Below are 15,259 nucleotides of genomic sequence, written 5' to 3' on the forward strand. Positions count from 1 at the left end.
ACTTCCCCTGCCGGGGAGTCGAATTGCACTGACAAGTGCTTGAGTTTTTGGGCCGCTTTACCTTTAGTCGGGGGGTACCCCGAAGTGGATGGAACTGAGTTTGAGCCTGTTGTATTGGCCGACAAAGCAGCTTGAATGGACTTGGCAATTAGTTCCTGTATCAGGTTCGTGGATAATAGATGCGATGCATCCATTTCCACTACCTCATTGCCCAGGCCCGATCCATTGCCATCGGTAGCCATTAGATAAAAAATTTTGTAATTCTATGTACTAGCAGAATCTTATTTGTCAGGGATAAATCACTGACAAGCAATCTATTTAGTGACAATTGATAATGAAGAAAGTTGGGCCTGCAGAGTGCAGCAGTAAGGGTATTACTGCCCTGTTCTGGGTGATAGGATCCCCCGATCTGCCCCTGGTACCTGACCGTGATTGAGGTCTTGGGTCCGAGGATTTGCGGCAGTAGAGGGAGAAAATTAGGCCAGCTAGTCCGCAGCGCGCTCCTGCTCCTTCCGACCGTTGCTCTGAGGTGGAAGGAATTACAGGAATCGCGCCTCGCTCCTACGGCCGTAATCTCGCGAGATTACGGCCGTTCGCTCTGATAGGACGCCAAGTGCAGGGAGGCGTGCCGAGGATCAGCGTCCCTCGGCCGCGCCCCTCCACAAACCAAAGCCCGCGAATTGCGGCGTGAGGGTGAGGGAGGGAAGTTCTGAGAAGAAAGGGGAAAATGGCGCCTGACAGGAGAAAGAAGGGAAGGGAGAGAGCCTAACGATAAAAGAACTGGACAAACGGCGCCACCGCGGTAGTCCAGTCAGAGGTATTACATGAGAACAATACTAGGCAATACTGTATATGAATCAATTACACAATAATACAAGTTAATCAGAGAATATAAAAATCAATGGTACTTATCTTATGCCATGAGCAGAAAGAAAGAGGAGGAGGAGACCCAGACAGCCCCTTATATAGAGACTATGACAGGGGGGAGGGGCCCCAGGGGCTGCTGGGTATTGTAGTCCTATGAAGATTTTTTCTCTGTATTAAAGAAACAAGTGTTTATGGTTTTCTGCTATGAGCATTAAAAAGAAAGTTTAATGCAAGATATGAAGCCTCCTGTCTGATATATAATTCCCTACAGCCAATCCAAACTCATGTTAGTGAATGGGGGTGGAATGAATATAAGGTGAAGCAGAGCTCAGCCAAGTAGAAGGTTTACAGTCAAAGAGAACAAGGAGCATCTGAAGGATCCCAATACTACATCATACCAGGTAAGACTTTCCTTAAAAATTATTTTGGTTCTCATACATTTTTATCAGATTGAATAGTTTTTATTTCATGTGTAACTCAGTAATGTACTATTGTATTTTCATAGTGCATTAGCTGATTATATTTACCACTTACGGACCGTCCTCTGTTGTTATATGTCGGCACTTTGAAGAAAATACCCCAATATTCTCTTCTTCAGTGGGCGGTCCGCTTTATGAATAATAGTGGTCTGTGTGGCAAATTCGCACCAAGATCACTTTTATTGGCAGTGGGAGAGGGGGGACCCCTCCCGCTGCGCTCCTGTGCCCTTCACCGCTTACCGGAGCCGTCGATAGCGGGGGAGGCGATCGGATCCTTTTTTGTCTGTGGTATGGAACTGACTGAGGGGAAGATGGTCCCCGCTTGGCTCCATACCATTGCAGGGCAGAAGCAATGTCAAAACTTCACTTCCCCCATAGCTTTTAACCACGTGCAGACCACCGCATGCCGATGTATGTCGGCAGAATGATATGGGTGCGCATATGGCGTACCCATATGTCCCTCCGTCATCGCAACCTAGTTGGAGTGTGCCCACAGGTCCCACAGACTCAATGTCCGTCGGTGGCCTGTGGTTGTGACACGGTGAGGCAGAATAAGGAGATGCTTATGTAAGTTCTGCCAAGAAACATGACAGATCTACTGCTCCCAGTGATTGGAAGCAGTGATCTCTGTCATGTTCTAGTGAGCCCACCCCCCCTACAGTTAGAACACACTAAGGGAACACATTTAACCCCTTGATCGCTCCCTAGTGTTTAACTCCTTCCCTGCCAGTGACATTTACTGCACTGATCGCTGTATAAATGTCAATGGTCCCAAAATGGTGTCAAAAGTGTCCGATCTGTCTGCCGCAATGTCGCAGATTAACCACTTAACCCCCGGACTATATTGCTGATCAAAGACCAGAGTACTTTTTGCGATTCGGCACTGCGACGCGGCTCAAAAACAAAATTGGCATCCTTTTTTTCCCACAAATAGAGCTTTCTTTTGGTGGTATTTGATCACCTCTGCGGTTTTTAGTTTTTGCGCTATAAACAAAAATAGAGCGACAATTTTGAAAAAAATGAATATTTTTTACTTTTTGCTGTAATAAATATCCCCCAAAAATATATATAAAAAAACTATATTTTTCCTCAGTTTAGGCCGATACGTGTTCTTCTACATATTTTTTGTAAAAAAAATCGCAATAAGCGTTTATTGATTGGTTTGCGCAAAAGTTATAGCGTTTACAAATTTTTATTAAATTTTTTTTTACTAGTAATGGTGGCGATCAGCGATTTTTTTCGGTACTGCGACATTATGGCGGACACATCGGACACTTTTGGAACATTTTTGGGACCATTGGCATTTTTATAGCGATCAGTGCTATAAAAATGCATTGGATTACTAAAAATGCCACTGGCAGTGAAGGGGTTAACACTAGGGGGGCAGGGAAGGGGTTAAGTATGTCCCTGGGTGTGTTCTTACTGTGGTGGGGGTGGCCTCACTAGGGGAAATCACTGATCTTCTGTTCATACATTGTATGAACAGAAGATCACCATTCCCCCCCCTGACAGGACCGGAAGCTGTGTGTTTACACACACAGCTCCCGGTCCCCGCTCTGTAATGAGCGATCGCGTGTGTAAAAGGAAATGAATAATAAAAATGCTATAAATCTGTTTTGTAGACGCTATAACGTTTGCACAAACCAATCAATATACACAAATTGCAATATATATATATATATATATATATATATATATATATTACTTTAACATGTAGAAGAATACATATCAGCCTAAACTGAGCAAGAATATATATGTGTATATATATATATATATATATATATATATATACTTTTTGGGAGGGGGGATAGTTATTATAGCAAAAAGTTAAAAAATATTGGTTATTTTTTTGTTTATAGCGCATAAAATAAAAACAGCATAGGTGATCAAATACCATCAAAATAAATCTCTATTTGTGGGGAAAAAAGGATGTACCACGTCACACGTGTGCAATTGTCAGGTAAAGCGACGCAGTGCTGTATCACAAAAAATGCTCTGGTCATAAAGGAGGTAAATCCTTTTTGGGGCTAAAGTGGCTAAAGCAACTTATTTTTTTATTTTTTTTCAAATTACATTTCTTTTTTTTGTGTTGTAAATATGAGATCTGAGGCCTTTATGACCCCAGATCTCATATTCCTGTCATGTTTTTTTTTTCTATTACAAGGGATGTTTACATTTCTTGTAAAAGGGATAAAAGTGACACCATTATTTTATTAAAAGAAAAGGTAAAATAAGAAAAAAAAAATGTAACACACCCCATCCCGCCAAGCTCACATGCAGAAGTGAACACATACGTGAGCAGTGCCCACATATGAATATGGTGTTCAAACCACACATGTGAGGAATCACCACGATCGTTAGAGTGATAGCAATAATTCTAGACTGTAACTTAAAATATGCAACCTGCAGACATTTTTAAATGTTGCATATGCAGATTTTTAAGGGTAAAAATGTATCGCCTTTCCACGAGCAGGCACATCTTTAAAGCGCTTGTAAGACCGCTGCACAAATACGTTATGACAAAAAGTATTGCAAAGGCCGCCATTTTATTCTCTAGGGTGTTAGAACCCCCAAACATAATTTGAAATATTTTTTTTGCTATAAAATGACAACTTGTAAACAACAAGTTTGAAAAAAAGGCCCGGTCCTTAAGTAGTTAATAATATATTCCTCTAATCATTGTGTCCCATATTTTCAATATCTACAGAAATTAAAAATATTTACATATGATTACTTTATGTTCACTTTTCACAATTTTTATTTACTTCTATACTATTCTCCACGCTTATTATGCTCAAATTCCCTGTGCACTGCAAGCTCACTCAGTTAAGAAGCTGTGAAATGACCATACCACAGCCATACTGTTCCTTTTAAAAAAAAGAGAGATACTTCACATTTAGTCCCGTCATGTTCCCACTAGCAATGTTTCTAGCGAGATTTACACACATGTTATATATAGACCAGCTCTATGTGCATTTGTCAGACTTGAGCACAGGCATATCTTGTCTCTGTCATGCAAAAGAAGCTCAGGGACCTTTTTGTTAAGGAGCTTTGTGTGATTTTTTAAACATGAGTTTTGACGCCATTGCTGTGCACTTCTGCTGTACGACAATCAAGGTAAAATCCCACTGTGTTTGGGGTGCCATTATTCACTTTATTTTACCCCCTTCATAACCAGGCCATTTTATTCTATGTAGCGATGTGCTACTATAACTGGTAATTGCTCAGTTATGCAACGTTGTAAGCAAACAAAATGTATAAAAAAAATCATACATAATAGTTTTCTTTTTGTGGTATTTAATCACCACTGTTTTTTTTTTTTTTGCGATATGAATATAAAAAAAGACTTAACATTTTGGGACAATGGGCCAAATTCTCAAAAATCCTGCCTAACTTAAATTTCAGCAGTTAAGTTACACTGACTTAAAATTTCTACCTAAGTGCCCGATTGTCAAAGCACTTACCTAGAAATTTCAGGCCGTGTAACTTAAGTGCCGCCGTCGTAAGGCAGTCCTCCTCTCCTGGGGGCGTTTAAAATTTAAATGAGGCGCGCTCCCACGCCGGCCGTACTGCGCATGCGTGTGACGTCATTTTCCCGACGTGCAGCGCGCGAACGTAATTAACGCCGGGCGGCTTTGAGAATTTCGACGGGACACTAAAGTTGCGACGGGTGAAAAAAAAAAGACGCGCCGGGAAAACAAATAATTATTAAAAAAAATGACAGCGTCGCTCAGCATGCATTCCTGAGAGGGAGAACTCCATGCCAATTTTCAAAGAAAAAAACGGCATGGGTTCCCCCCCCAGGAGCATACCAGGCCCTTAGGTCTGGTATGGGTTGTAAGGAGACCCCCCCACGCCGAAAAATTGACGTAGGGGGTCCCCCTACAATCCATACCAGACCCGTATCCAAAGCACGCTACCCGGCCGGTCAGGAAGGGAGTGGGGACGAGCGAGCGCCCCCCCCCTCCTGAGCCGTGCCAGGCCGCATGCCCTCAACATGGGGGGGTTGGGTGCTCTGGGGCAGGGGGGCGCACTGCGGGCCCCCCCACCCCAGAGCACCCTGTCCCCATGTTGATGAGGACAGGACCTCTTCCCGACAACCCTTGCCGTTGGTTGTCGGGGTCTGCGGGCGGGGTGCTTATCGGAATCTGGGAGTCCCCTCAAATAAGGGGGCCCCCAGATACCGGCCCCCCACCCTAAGTGAATGGATATGGGGTACATCGTACCCCTATCCATTCACCTGGAGGCAAAAAGTAAAAGTTAGTAAACACACAACACAAGGCTTTTTAAAATAATTTATTATTCTGCTCCGGATGCCCCCCCTGTCTTCTTTATTAGCTCTATTTCCAGGGGGGGCTTCTTCTTCCGCTCTCCGGGGGTCTTCTTCCACTCTCCGGGGGGGGTTTCTTCTTCCGCTCTCCGGGGGGGGCTTCTCCACGTGGGTACCTGCCGGAGCATGATGGGACGGTGATGCCTATATAAATGGGATGCAAGGCGCGCTTCCATCATTACAGCGACAACAGACGACGAGTCAACATCGGAAGATGGGAGAAGAACAGAAGACCCTGACGTCACAGAAGACGCGCCGGCTGCCTGTTACTAATTGAGCTAACACACAAACATAGCAGGCAGCCAGCGCTGAAGAAGAAGGCACCGGACAGCTGGAGAAGAACCGGGGTTCGCCGAGTCAACAGCGGAAGAGGGGAGAAGATGGAAGAAGCCCACCGGAGAGCGGAGAAGCCCCCCCCCGGAGAGCGGAAGAAGAAACCCCCCCGGAGAGTGGAAGAAGACCCCCGGAGAGCGGAAGAAGAAGCCCCCCCTGGAAATAGAGCTAATAAAGAAGACAGGGGGGGCATCCGGAGCAGAATAATAAATTATTTTAAAAAGCCTTGTGTTGTGTGTTTACTAACTTTTACTTTTTGCCTCCAGGTGAATGGATAGGGGTACGATGTACCCCATATCCATTCACTTAGGGTGGGGGGCCGGTATCTGGGGGCCCCCTTATTAAAGGGGACTCCCAGATTCCGATAAGCCCCCTCCCGCAGACCCCGACAACCAACGGCAAGGGTTGTCGGGAAGAGGTCCTGTCCTCATCAACATGGGGACAGGGTGCTCTGGGGTGGGGGGGCCCGCAGTGCGCCCCCCTGCCCCAGAGCACCCAACCCCCCCATGTTGAGGGCATGCGGCCTGGCACGGCTCAGGAGGGGGGGGCGCTCGCTCGTCCCCACTCCCTTCCTGACCGGCCGGGTAGCGTGCTTTGGATACGGGTCTGGTATGGATTGTAGGGGGACCCCCTACGTCGATTTTTCGGCGGAGGGGGGGGTCTCCTTACAACCCATACCAGACCTAAGGGCCTGGTATGCTCCTGGGGGGGGAACCCATGCCGGTTTTGAATTTAAAAATTGCCGTGGAGTTCTCCCTCGGGAATGCATACCAAATGCCGTCGCTGGAATGGGCCTTTACAATGTGTGACTAACTTTCCACATTATAAAACCAGCCCTAGTTTTGCGCAGGCAAATTCGGAACTTAGGCAGAAATCACAGTGATGAAATGCTTTGAAAATCTGCTTAAGTCCTCATTTGCATACGCAAAGCTGCATTTCAATGAGAAATGCCCCCAGTGGCGGATGCGGTACTGCATCCTAAAATCTGACCGTGTAAGTGTCTTACACATGTCAGATTTTCTGCCTAACTTTGGAAAAAGCCTTTTGAAAATCGTTTCCAAAGTTAGGCACAGGGATACGCAGGCTGAACAGCAGTTAAGTCTGCGTATCTCTTTTGAGAATCAGGCCCAATATTTTCTGCTATAAAACAAACTCCAAATTTCTTCAAAGATTTTGGCCAAAATGTATTCTGCTACATCTTTGATTAAAAAAATAACAATAAATCCCACGTGTATATTGATTGTTTTTTTTGAAAGCTATAGCGTCTACAAACTATGGTACAGATGGAATTCGTATGGCATTTTTTATACTAGTAATGGCATTGATCAGCAACTTATAGTGGGCAGCGATAGTTAGTGCTTCGGACAATCTGACACTAATGCTGAGGGGAACTGATTAACTGACATCCCCAATGACACCAATGCACTGATCAGTGCTAAAAATATACACTGTCCTAATGACACTGGTTGGGAGGGGGTTAACATGTAGAGTGATCAAGGGGTTAAATGTGTGCTTGACAATGTTTAGCGTGTGTACTGTGTGCTCTTTTACTTAGTAATGTGCCGGTTTTTACATCCTGCTCTGCAGAGAGACAAAAAAACAGCACATTGCTGCTGTATGAAGAAAGTCCTGTGTTGTTTACCAACACAGGGGTCTTTTCTGTCATTCTCTCAGCTGATCAGCGGGTCCTGGACTTAATTTCAATGGCCAGGACCCACTGATTGGCTTGTGCTGCAGCAAATGACGGCATGGTCTTCTATGTGTGCATGCGCAAGTGTACCCGAATAAAAGATGCAACGTACATAAATGTTATGGGGCCTGTATGAGCCAAACTGTCACAGTAAATGTACTGTGGTGGGTTGGCAAAGTGGTTATGAATGGCATTCAAAAACATGTTGAGGTTTTTGCAGTGATTGGCATGAGATTTGTGATCATGGACAGAATTACTGGAAATTCTGCCAGCGATTCCAAGTTGCCAAGTGTGAATGGAGCCTTATAATGTGCTGACCTGCCAAAGTCATGTATACCAATGTTCTTGGTACTGTTTTGATCAGAGAAAAGTCTATAAGCTACAGCAGCCTCCAAGCTGCAGCCTGTATTTTATTATTGAGCCACAACATACAGATTATTATGGGGTGTAACCTAGCCATTTCAGAATTTTAAAGAAAAGTGGATAGCAAAAATTGATTTTCCATTTTAAATTGGCTATAAAGTCACCACATGAAACAAAGTCTTTTTCTGAAATTGCACATTTCTCAACACCGTGAATATTTTCAAATTTCTACCCTACTAGTATTCCAATCATTTATATAAATATTTATTTTCAATTTATTTCATTGCAGGCAGATTAAAGAGAAGAAATCGTGAAAGGGCTTTACACAAAAGTATGATGGATGGAGCAGGTGAAAAGCCATTTCCTTGCACTGAATGTGACAAATCCTTTACATCAAAAACGTATTTAATTATTCATCAGAGGATACATACAGGGGAAAAGCCATTTATGTGTTCAGAATGTGACAAGAGCTTCTTACAAAACGGTCCTCTCATTCAGCATCTGAGGATTCATACAGGGGAAAAGCCATTTATGTGTTCAGAATGTGACAAGAGCTTCTCACGAAAGAGTGATCTTATTCAGCATCTGAGGATTCACACAGGAGAGAAGCCATATCATTGTTCTGAATGTGATCAAAAATTTTCCCACCAAAGTTCATTGACTGAACACAAGATGGTTCACACAGGAGTGGGGCCATATCAGTGTACTGAATGTGATAAATATTTCAACAACAAAGCACATCTCACAAAACATCAGAGGATTCACACAGGAGAGAAGCCTTTCAGATGTTCAGAATGTAACAAGTGCTTCTCACAAATATCCAGTCTTTATACACATCAGAGGATTCACACAGGAGAGAAGCCGTATCAGTGTACTGAATGTGATAAATATTTTTCCAACAAATCAAATCTCAGAAAACATCAGAGGATCCACACAGGAGAGAAGCCATTTAGATGTTCAAAATGTGCAAAGTGCTTCTCACAAAAGTCACATCTGACTCAACACCTAAAAAGACATACATAGGGAAGTCATTTAGATGTCCAGAAAGTGCTTAATACAAAAAGAAAGAATGTTCTTGTGATCAGAAGACTTATAGGAAAGAGGCTGTGCCCTTGTTCTTAACCACTTGACCTCTGGAAGATTCCCCCCCCCCCTTCATAACCAGGACATTTTTATAAATTTTTTTGCAATATGACACTGCGTTACTTTAACTTACAATTTGTGCTTTTGTGTGACGCTGTACCCAAACAAAATGGATGTCCTTTTTTCTCACAAATAGAGATTTCTATGGTTTTTATTTTTTGTACTATAAACAAACACAGACCGACAATTTTGAAAAAGGAAAACAATGGGCCAGATTCACAGAGGAAATACGCCGGAGTATCTAATGATTCTCTGGCGTATTTTCAAATTTGCCGCGTCGTATCTTTATTTGTAATTCACAAAAAAGATACGACGGCTTTTGGCTAAGATCCGAGGTGTAATTTTCCGGCGGCCGCTGGGTGGAGTTTGCGTCGTTTTCCAGCGTCGGGTATGCAAATTAGCTGATTACGGAGATCCACGAAGATAGGCGCATTCGTTGCATTATCTTACGTTGTCGCTAGTCGGTTTTTCCCGTCGCAAACTTAGGCCTGCTTTTTCATGGCTTACATTTAGAACAGCCATGTTAAAGTATGGCCGTCGTTCCCGCGTCAAATTTCAAATTTTCTTTTTGCATAAGATGTCCGGGAATACGAAACGACGTAACGCACATCACCGTTCAAAAAATACATCAGGGCGCCTTAATTTCGCCCCCAGAGCACGTCTGGAAATTTTCACACGGAGCATGCGCAGAACGTTTGGCGCGGGAACGCGCCTAATTTAAGTTTACACGCAAGTGCTTGGTGAATCAGGCACTTGCGCTGAAAACTTGCGGCGGTGTAATGTAAAGGGGATACGTTACGCCGCCGCATATATCTGTGAATCTGGCCCAATATATTTAACTTTCTGCCAAAAATATATCTAATAAAAAAAAAGAAAAAATCTTTTTTTTTTCAAATTTCAATAAGCGTTTATTGATTAATGTAAAAGTTATAGCATCTGCAAAGTATGGGATGTTTTTTACATTATCTTGTTGTTGAATTTGTTTTTAGATTTTCCTTTTTAATAGTAATAACGGTGATTAGCGATTTATAATAGGACTGTGATATTGCGGCAGGCATTCGGGAACCGTTTGACACTTTTTGGGGACCAATGACACTAATACAGCAATCAGTGCTAAAAATATGCACTGTCACTGTACTAATGACACTTTTTGGAATGGGTTAAACATCAGGGGTGATCAAAGGCTTAACTGTGTGTCTAGCCAGTGTTTGTGCACAGCGTGGAATGTGCTTTTACTAAGAAAAGGCATGGATCCATGTTCCTGGTTTACCGGAACACGGGATCCATGCCTTCTGTACAGACAGAACGTCAATCTGCCTTGTTTGTGCTGGTGAACATCGATTACACAGTGTCTGCAGATCAGCTTCCGCTGTGTCTATTCACAGTAGCGAGTTGTCAGTGGTGGGCATACACACCCCAGAAGTGTTGGATCACGTACCTAGGACATGATATGGTGCAGCAGTAAAACCTTGTTGTCGTATATCTATGTTATACTGGCAGCCAGTGGTATAAAAATGTTTTACAATCAAGGAGTATAGAGCAATAAAATTCACACATAAGAAAAGGGAACTAAATGTTCCAAATTTGATCAGTGCTTTAGACAGCAGACACATCTGATTCAACACAAAGGGGTTCATCAGATCCACTGTGAAAATAAACTGTAGTTACTGTATATTATGAATAAACATTTGGCTAACCGATGTAATGATTTGTGTAAATATGTTGAATGTGGGAAATGTATACTGAAAGATTATTTAAGTTTTTCACTGCAAAGTATTCACCCTTCTCCAAGATGGCTGAGAATGTCATTGTCATGGCAATCAAAAGTGATTTGACTTAAATTTATCTGCCAGCTTTGGGTTAATATTAGGCAAAATCATTGATAAATATGCACCTAAAATAAAAACGGTCAATAATCCTTGAATTTGAGTTCAAAAAGTTGAATTGCAAACTTAACTTTTCCGATTTAAGTTACACCGCCGCAAATTTTCTGCCTAAGTGCCCGATCCACAAAGCACTTACCTGGAAATTTGCAGCGGTGTAACTTAAATCCGTCCGGCGCAAGGCGGGCCCAATCGAATGGGGCGAGTCCCATTTAAATTAGGCGCGCTCCCGCACCGGACGTACTGCGCATGCTCCGTCGGGTAAATTACCCGACGTACATTGCGCTAACTGACGTCGCACCGACGTCATTTGCTTAGATGTTAACGTAAATGGCGTCCAGCGCCATTCACGGACGTCTTACGCAAACGACGTTGATGTTTAAATTTCGACGTAGGAACGACGGCCATACTTACCATGGCTTAAGAGAACTAGGGCTCAGCCTTAGTTTTACGTGGCGTAACTCGACGGAAACAACGTAGATTTAGATCAACGGGACGTTCGGGGATCGCCGTAAGTTCTCATTTGCGTATTCTACGCCGGCCGCAATGGCCTCGCCACCTAGCGGCCGGCCTAGAATTGCATCCTTAAGATCCGACAGTGTAATTCAATTACACATGTCGGATCTTAGGGCTAGCTATGCGTAACTGATTCTATGAATCAGTCGCATAGTTAGAAACAGAGATACGACGGCGTATCAGTAGATAAGTCTCGTTTGTGAATCTGGCCCAATGTTAGGAGAGGAAAAAAACAAAAAACACACAAATTGTCCAATTGATGAACAAAAAAACAATTGTAGAATAAAAATATCCAAGGACTGATCCGCCACCGATCTCTGATTAGAGGAATCCCACAATCCCACCGAAAGGTAAGTAAAGATGTACTCTTACCAGATCCAGGATTAAATCAGGCATATCGATCCGCTCGGACCATGGAGAAGAGGGACAGACTCAGCCACTGCTGACAGGTAAGCGTCTCCACTGGAAATTTCTTCATTACGTTTGTAACTCCACGTCCCGTTTGAAGAACCAAGGAAGGAACAAGGGCTCAAATAGTGAAGTACCGTCAAACATTTTTATTTAAAAAATGTGCAGCATATACACATGAAAATTTTAAAATTTAAAATTGCCGGCTAAACCAAACAAATCGTAGTAACAACGTGCACCCGTGCTTCCGGGGTCACGTAAACGCGGTGACGTTTAGTGCGTGGCTCTAGGGAGGAGCTAGGGCGGAGCCACGCTTGGTTTGGTTTAGCCGGCAATTTTAAATTTTAACATTTTCATGTGTATATGCTGCACATTTTTAAAATAAAAACGTTTGACGGTACTTCACTATTTGAGCCCTTGTTCCTTCCTTGGTTCTTCAAACGGGACGTGGAGTTACAAACGTAACAGAGACATTTCCAGTGGAGACGCTTACGTGTCAGCAGTGGCTGAGTCTGTCCCTCTTCTCCATGGTCCGAGCGGATCGATATGCCTGATTTAATCCTGGATCTGGTAAGAGTACATCTTTACTTACCTTTTCGGTGGGAATGTGTGATTCCTCTAATCAGAGATCGGTGGCGGATCAGTCCTTGGATTTTTTTATTCTACAATTGTTTTTTTGTTCATCAATTGGACAATTTGTGTGTTTTTTGTTTTTTTGCTCTCCTAACATTGGGACTACATATTTGTGTTCTTTGGAATGAGTGGATCCTTTCAATGGACTAACAGAGATTATTTTCTTTATTCAAGTGCTTGATTTATGCTAATATGATGTTTAGATTACTCCTAAAGTTTTTCACATATTATTCGGCTTCTATTTAACCACTTCAATACAGGTCATTTTCACCCCCTTCCTGCCAGGCCATTTTTCAGCTTTCAGCGCTGTAACATTTTGAATGACAATTGCGCGGTCATGCAACACTGTACCCATATGAAATTTTGAGAATACCCCAACCCCCCCCCCCCACACACACACAAATAGAGCTTTCTTTTGATAGTATTTGACCACCTCTGTGGTTTTTATTTTTTGCGCTATAAACAAAAAAATAGCGATAGCTTTGAAAAAAACACAATATTTTTTACTTTTGGTTATAATAAATATTCAATTTAAAAAAATAATAATAATAATTTCTTCCTCAGTTTAGGCCGATATGTATTTTTCTACATAATTTTGGCAAAAAAAAAATCGCATAAGCGTATATTGGTTTATAGTTATAGCACCTACAGAATAAGGGATAGATTTATGGAATTTTTATTGTTGTGTTTTTTTTACTAGTAGTGGAGGCGATCTGCGATTTTTGTTATGACTGACATTGCAGCGGACTTATCGGACACTTTGGACACTATTTTGGACCATTCACATTTATACATCGATCAGTGCTATAAAAATGAACTGATTACTGTCTAAATGTCACTGGCAGGGAAGGGGTTAACACTAGGGGGCGATCAAGGGGTTAATTGTTTTACCTAGGCTGTGATTCTAACTGTAGGCAGAATTACAAGGGGAAGAGACTGATTGGTGTTCCTCTAAACTGGGAACACACCATCGGTCTCCTCTCACCTGAAAGGATGTGGATCTGTGTGTTTGCACACACAGATCCATGTCCCTGCTGTGTGACAGTCCTGGCAAGCCAAAGATGTCATATGATGGCGGCCCGGAGGGACAGAGGGTTCCTGCCGCCGTCATCTGACTATACCTTAGAAGGTCCCCCCGGGGAGTAATTTTAAAGTAAAAGGAAATCTTGAGAAAAATGTATATAATGCAACATTTAGTGATGCTATAATCACGGAATTCCTTTAACATAATATAATCTAAATGTTTGACTCATCAAACTGGTGTACACTGTTTGCAGATATTAAAACTGAACACACTCCTGGCATTCTTTCTACAACGGAAATCAAATATTTTTTAGAAAGTTCTTCCCCATATGGCTGCAGATGTTCCCACCACAGCATTGCACTTGTAGGCTGCTTTGGTTTTACAATTCAGTTCATCCCAATTCAGCTTGATGGGGTGTAAGGCCGTCTACACACGATCGGTCAAACCGATGAGAACGGTCTGATGGACCGTTTTCATCAGACCAAACCGATCGTGTGTGGGCGCTATTGGTTATTTATTCATCAGTTAAAAAAAAGTTGAAACGTGTTTTAAATTTAACCGATGCATACCTAACCGATAAAAAAAAAAAAAAACTATCGTTTGTAGGCACGTCCATCGGTTAAAAATCCATGCATGCTCAGAATCAAATCGACTCATGCTAGGAAACATTGAACTTCATTTTTTTCAGCACGTCGTTGTGTTTTACGTCACCGTGTTCTGACACGATCGTTTTTTTAACCGATGGTGTGTAGGCACGACTGACCATCAGTCAGCTTCATCAGTTAACAGATGGAAAAATCCATCAGACCGTTCTCATCGGATGGACCGATCGTGTGTACAGGGCATAAGTCTGAAGACAGTACTGGTGATTTCATGAATTGAAGCCTACTCTCATCTCCTTTTCTTCTAAGGTAGTTCTGAAATAACTTGGTAGTATGGTTTGGGTCATTGTCTTGCTGTAGAATTAACCTCTGACCACCTAGGTATAGATCAGAGGGTATTGCATAGGGACGGCACAATTCTTTTTAGGCCTAATGTTCAGAGTACCAGTCACTGATTCTGGATTCAGCAAAAGATCCCCAGACCATCACACTTCCTCTTAACTGTTTGCCATTTATTGTCACACACTAAGAAACTACCACTTGCCCTACTTGTTGGTAAACATAAATCCTGTGTGAACTATCCTTTATCCTACTTGATGGCATACATAAACCCTGTTGGATTAATTTACTAAAGGCAAAAAGGCCGTTCACTTTGCAAGGGAATTTTCTCTTAGCTTGTGAATGAGGTGAAGTACTGCTGCCTTCCATTATCCCATGGTGTGCAAGCATACATACAGTTTTTTTTCCTGCCATTGTGTGTGTTTTGCAAAGGAAATGTTCATTATTTTCACTAAGTTAAATGAAATGTTCTTTCTAAAGTGCAAATTGTCCTCCAGAGTCAGCAGACGTGTTGCCTTTAGTGAATCAACCCCTGTGTGTAATTTTTACTACATGGGCAATGATTTGTGCCCCAGGCAATTATAGCTATGGATTTTATTTACTGGAAACTATTAATTGTGAAATCTTGTTTCAACCAGAAACCTCAAAT

The 15,259-nt window shown here is 42.5% G+C and overlaps 1 protein-coding gene across 1 annotated transcript; it reads left to right on the plus strand.

Moving 5' to 3' along the window:
* The first annotated feature begins 1,137 nt into the window (after positions 1 to 1,137).
* On the plus strand, positions 1,138 to 9,183 carry LOC120933423 (zinc finger protein 501-like). Its single transcript, XM_040346638.1, has 2 exons — positions 1,138 to 1,268; positions 8,352 to 9,183. Exon 2 carries the CDS (start codon positions 8,396 to 8,398, stop codon positions 9,083 to 9,085), a length of 690 nt encoding a protein of 229 aa, XP_040202572.1. The 5' UTR covers positions 1,138 to 1,268; positions 8,352 to 8,395; the 3' UTR covers positions 9,086 to 9,183.
* Positions 9,184 to 15,259: the final 6,076 nt, after the last annotated feature.

This window comes from Rana temporaria, chromosome 3 (assembly GCF_905171775.1).
Source record: "Rana temporaria chromosome 3, aRanTem1.1, whole genome shotgun sequence".
Lineage (NCBI taxonomy): Eukaryota > Metazoa > Chordata > Amphibia > Anura > Ranidae > Rana > Rana temporaria.